The sequence below is a fragment of the Triticum aestivum genome, chromosome 4A (assembly GCF_018294505.1).
Source record: "Triticum aestivum cultivar Chinese Spring chromosome 4A, IWGSC CS RefSeq v2.1, whole genome shotgun sequence".
Taxonomy (NCBI): domain Eukaryota; kingdom Viridiplantae; phylum Streptophyta; class Magnoliopsida; order Poales; family Poaceae; genus Triticum; species Triticum aestivum.
The window spans coordinates 706,910,544-706,916,633 of NC_057803.1; the positions used below are offsets into that span (position 1 = coordinate 706,910,544).

The window sequence follows — 6,090 nt, forward strand, 5'->3', positions numbered from 1 at the left end:
CTATGAGTTATGTGCTAAAATTTAATGCTATTAAAAATAATTCATATATGAGCTTTTTGAGTGTGCCAGACACGTTAATGCGCTACTATATCTCTTGTGGTACACAACGTGCATAGATGTAGCCATGTGGAAGAAGAGGAAGACGAAGCTGCCTGGAGTTATAGAGAGAAGCCCCGACCATAGCGCAGGAGACGCACAATGAGACACTTGGCGTGTCTGCATATTTTGGGCTAGTTCTATTACAGTGGGACACACACGATGCTGAATGTTGGAGCAGAAACCATGAGATGAGACTGGCGGGTATAGGCAACAGGGCGGTCGTGGTCCGCCGAAACTGTGCAAGACGGCGTAGCACTGTTGGCGCCACCATATACCTAATAAACAGCAACAGGGACGCTTGGGAAGACGCGGATCGGCGGATGCTATATGGATATGGAAATACATGAACGTGATTATTCATTCTACTTTACCATCGATACGATCTGTTTTATTCTGAAGAAAACAATCTCTGAAAAGTGAAAACATCGTTGAACATTGCAAAGGAAAAAAGAAAAAGAAAGATGTTACACGACCCATTTGATTATAAAAGATCACAATGCAGTAGGCATAGACAAGAGGGACACATCCTTGTTAGCTAGCCATCTTATTGCTACAACAGCGGAAACGGGAAGAAATCAAACACTCTGATGACTAAAAGGAACATGCAGGAAGCTGCAGGCTGCAACAGGGTCGAATGCTGAATGATTTAGATGGTGTAAACACCAATCGAAGTGACGAAAATGTTATCAGTGTTTGCGAAGAAGCCCACCACGGTCTCGTCCTCCGGCACGGTATAGTTGAAATGTGGAGCGCCGTTGTCACTTCCAAAAGGACCATACGTTTTGTGGGTGGTGACGATCTCAAATTTTGACAGCCAGCCCTCGCCTCCTCTCTGAGCCCCATTGATCTTCTTCACAAACTCTGATGGGCCAAACTTTATCTGTAGAACAGCACATAATTAGTTAAGAGGAATAAACGATGTATCATCAAGTATTTATTAGTTACGTGGCAGAACAAAAGATATATATATATAGCTACAAACTCCATACCTCCCAAAAGATATAATTCTAAAATAGTGTTAGGTCAAACTATCCTAATTTATATAAAAAGATAATATATTATATCATACTACAAAATAAGCAAGTATACATACTCCCTCTCTCTTCTTTTATTTCATAGGTCGCAGTGCTTTAAGTCAAACGTTAATAACCATCTAATCATTTTCAAAACATCCTTATAGTTTCACAACATATATATGAATTATATACTATAAAAGTATTTTTCATAGTAAATCTAAAAAACCAAATCTTATATATGTTATGATTCTATATAGTCAAAGATACAAATGTTTGACTTATAACAAAACTAATACGACATGTAATAAATGTAGTGAGTACGATTTTACAAGTAATATATATTTTCATTATACTATATATATACCTATATTTGGAGTCATACCGTTTGATAATATTTTCCATGAATTGATGTCAAGTTTAGGTTAGTTTAGCTCTAACCAAACATATATTTGCATCGTCCTTTCATGATGAAGCCAGACATAAACTATAACATGATTTGCAAAACAACCACACCCCACATGCATGGCAAAATATGAAATGTACTCACTTCGGTCTTGCGCAAAGGATCAGGATGTACTCGACCCCAAGTATCAGTGGTGCAGATTTTCCCGCCTTCGTCAACGTAGGAAAATTGAAACCCTTCAACTGCACCTACATGGTAGATTGTCACATTTTCTAGACGTTGGGATTTGCCTTCCATTTCCCAAGGCAGGGTGCCTCTATTTCCACCAACTGTTCCTCTCTTTGTAGGTGAAGGGACGACCTGAATATGAAGGATCATGCATCATGATTCACGATTGTTGGTTTAGCCCAACAAAATGAGGGAGTGAAGGAATAAAGGAGAGAGCAAAACAGAGTCATAGGGAAAAACGAAGAGTCCTCCACCTCTCCTCCCTCAACCCCTTCTATAGGGGGAGTTGGGAGACCAGGTCTTTTTTATGTATCACGGCAGGGTTTGTATTTACAGAAAATACCATGGTTTGTATTTACAAAAAATACTAGGAGCTACAAATGGACCCTTTGTGGGCTTTGTATTTACAGGCCAAAAATGGCCCTCCAAATATGATTTTACAGGACCTACTAGGATATTTAATTGAGACTCACATGATAGTAGGGGTCCCCAGCGTATAACATATTCCAACAATGAGCTCGATTCAAAATAACAGAAAAGAAACGATAAATATTTTACTGCAATGCAAAGTGATCAGATAACGAGACCACTAGAATATATGATGCAAAGAGGACGACCTTAAATTAATTACACGCTTACCTCCTTCATGCGGCAGAAGAATTCAATAGTAAGCGCATGTGTTAATGTACTGTCTGTTACACTATATACTCTTCTCTGGATGATACCGCGAGCCATTGTGAATTCACCGGTCCCACCTACAATGGCCCACTCATTATCTGCTTCATCCTCATCATTAGCTCCCATAACCTGAAGAGTGGACGCTTCGAACCTGCATACACAATCGATATTATCGCTTTTGCTCCTAGATAATAATTAGGTCATTCTCAGCAGTGGTTTCATGCCCCGTAGACTCTCATGTATTATTGGCCTTACATGTAAATTAAAAACCGTGGAACAAAACAATAATAGTTACTCTACGTACCTTTCGACCACAAACACCAGGGTGAACCAATTGCTCCATTTGCCGGCAAATGTGTGCATGCCATGCGTTTTGGCTACCAGTTTCGCCTTGGAGCCAGGGCCGTCATAGATCCCCCAGTTGTTCACAACAGTTTTACCTAGCCCAGTCACAGTATTGGGCTTTATCACATCCGACTGATTCGCCTCCCAGCCCGTCATGATCTGGCGCAGATACAGCCTGTCGATGTTCACCTTGGCGTTCTCCGCGATTCCACCGAAGCCACGAGTGACCTTGAAATTGGCGGAGATGGCGCCTGTGGGGAGGCTTTTGCTCACAATGGGAACATCGGAGAGGACACCGATGGTCTCCATGGTGGGGTCGTCGGAGACGTCGCCGCAGGTCTCCATGGTGATGGTGGGTTCATCGGTGGGTGTGGCCATTGCTAGCTAGCTAGTGGTGGCGGTGCGGTACTTGACACAACTTGTGTAAGTTGTCTTTCTATGAAAGCTGATAAAACCAGGTGCGTACGTAGTCCTATTTATAGCCCCGAATGGAAATGCAAGCTAGCTCAAACACGAGGGAGGTGTGCTGTGGGCTGGGCCCCTTGTGGGCCACGGAGGGTTGCGTTAGCAAGAGATGGCGTGAGGCACTCCGGAGCGCCATGTGTGGTGGGACGTCTACAGCCCCGTGGAGGCTGCCGACGCCCTCGTCGCAAACTAGTCCGGCGCCGGCGCAGGCGCGCCACGAGCATCTGTGGCTGCGTATGGCAGAGCAAAGAGCCGGTGTATGGACGTGTACGTGATGGACAGTTGGTCATAGTTACTCCCTTTTTGGATATGCTGCAACAGTCTATTCGTGTACAAGTTGCTCTTTAAAAACGAGCTGACTTAGACAACACCTGAACGCTTTTGCATGAGGCCAGAGAGGTTATGATAAAATATGTTGCCCAGACCCTCCCAAACTACGTAAGATGAGAGTTTTCAAACTACCCTTCTTAGGGCATCTTCAATGGCGACTCTCAAACCGCCCACAAACATTACGATAAAATATGAGAGTTCTCAAACTGCCCTTCTTAGGGTATCTTACTGATTCCTACGCAGTGCACCAGGTAGCTCTCTTGTGCACTGGGACGTTCTCGCGCTGCCTCGGCACAGAGCTCTCTTGTGTATTAATTCCTACGCAGATGACACTGATTAAAGCACTGCGTGATTGGCGCTTCAGTCTATTGCTGCAGCAGACGCGGCAGCACTAGGCATGCTGGTTTCTACACGTGATTTCTGGAATCCAAGGCTGCGGTATGTGAGTTCTAACTCGTTCTGCCGACAATACAGTGCTCCTCTTTTTTTTATACGCACAACGGCGGCTCCGTGCGCAGACGCTCTTTCTCGAATCTCTTTGGTTGTCTTCTCTGCCTCTCTGCTCTCTCTAAGTCTACAAGAACACACGGAAAGAAAAACTCGGTAGGTCAAGAAACGGTACGATGCAAATAGTCAGTTTATAGTAACATACATGCGGTCATTAATTTTAAAGTGTGTGTACGATAGTTATCAATTGGACAAGGATACTGCAACGTTTCCAAATACGAATTCATATAAAAAATCACATGCAAGATTCAATAACGCACATGCATTTGGCGACAGCTCGCGTGCTCGGTGCAGCGTGCGCATGCATGCTTGTGCCTCTGTGCGTGTCTGGCTGCTTGTGTATCATTGGCTGTGTGCCAGCACAGGAAGTCAGGAACGCACTGCTCAGCATATGCTCTTGAAGATTCGGATTGCAACGTGCGTAGAAAAAATATCTTTCTGTCCCTTTGATCCCCATCTTTGATTAAAGGAGACTAGGAGACAAACATACTCAGAGCTTACAGTGCCCGTGTGTGCTGAGTGTGTCAACAACGCGGTGATTGGTGCCATGCACGGCTGAGGGAACGTTATCTTCACAGCTGGGACCATTCACCTGGTATTTTGCGTCCATCAAACGATTGATTACGAGAGGTTATATTACTACGCAAATTGTACTGCTAGAGGTAGTTCCTAATAAGAATGGCATTTAGTACGGTTGTTGTGTATCATCGATCTAAGGTTAAGATACATCTAAGGAGCTTTGAGCCTGTAATAAAGAATAGCTCTATGCATTAGTCAATGTAGAAGGTGTGATATTAATATATTTCCTTTTCTAAAAAAGAAAGAGCTTACAGTGCCGGTGTGTGCTGAGTGTGTCGAGGGAACAGCAACAGCACGGATGAGGGAGCTCTCGCGCAGGCGGCTCGCTGCGTCCAAGGCTCCGACTGCAGGGAACGTGCCAAGCACGGTTTGTAAAGTGACGCAAAAACGGCTACACGTCTCGCCCGAACTTCAGTCGTTTCCACAACCCCGTCCCAACTATCCGTCAATGCAATTCGGTACTTCAACTTTATTTAAGCACCAAACATTGGTTACATTATATTTTTGGTTATAGAAATTGTTGTTCATGCCATAACAAATAATAACTTATTCCCAATTTGTTTGTTAGAATTCTTATTAGGCATTATCAAGCCCTAGAATAAATTGATTTACAATATAAACTTGATTTCTTTTAATTACCAAAGTGAGTCAACTAAATTCTGGTTATTATTTTATGCGTGAAATAAATTTAAAATGCGATGAGCTTATTTGCTAGCTACTCTTAAGGCTTAAGCGTGGTGCTAAACAAGTTCGTAATACCAGGGGTGTTACAATGAATATTCCTCAATCGACACAAACGGGACGAGCATCACTACTAGGACTAAACCTGTCAACTCTTATGTCCTTCAGTTTTTTTCTACGTGTAACGTGGACTAATACAACCGTCATGTAAAAATTTTGAAAATTTTAGGGGTCATTTAACCATTTGAAGACATTTAAGTGATTATCTAGCCATTTAATGTCTGTAATTCAAATTTAAACTGCATCTTCATGCAACGGCTAATCATAACGGTTTGAAAAATCATATTTGTGTACTTGCGAGTTAAAAAATCATCAGTCGATGTAAATATCTGGTGTTCAAAAAAGAAAATGTAAAATCTAGCAAGACAAACGCCCCCCACATGATTGGCACTCTATTTCGTGCCTCGAGGTTTGAAAGGTGAGTGTCGGGCGTTATTAATCAGCCAAGGTTCTGCATTGGGAACCGTCTGATATTATGTTCACACACGGATTTTGCTGCGGGAATCGTGTGTAATTCAAACTACCTTACTCGTAAATTCCGGCGATCGGCGTATGTACTGTTCCCGTCGATCTAGATTTCGACCGCCAATAAATACTACCTTACTCACGTCATCTCGCCTGCATTCTCATCTACATCCTCCTCCCTCTCTCTCTCTCTCTCTCTCTCTATCTCTCTCTCTTTATCTCTCTCTCTCTCTG

The 6,090-nt window shown here is 43.0% G+C and overlaps 1 protein-coding gene across 1 annotated transcript; it reads right to left on the reverse strand.

Annotated features, from left to right (window-relative positions):
- Window positions 1-507: 507 nt before the first annotated feature.
- Window positions 508-3,208, reverse strand: LOC123088261 (uncharacterized). Its single transcript, XM_044510460.1, has 4 exons — window positions 2,729-3,208; window positions 2,386-2,575; window positions 1,663-1,878; window positions 508-979 (listed from the first exon to the last, which is right to left on the reverse strand). The coding sequence occupies exons 1-4, from the start codon at window positions 3,145-3,147 to the stop codon at window positions 746-748; spliced, it is 1,059 nt and encodes a 352-aa protein (XP_044366395.1). The 5' UTR covers window positions 3,148-3,208; the 3' UTR covers window positions 508-745.
- Between the last annotated feature and the right edge of the window lie 2,882 nt (window positions 3,209-6,090).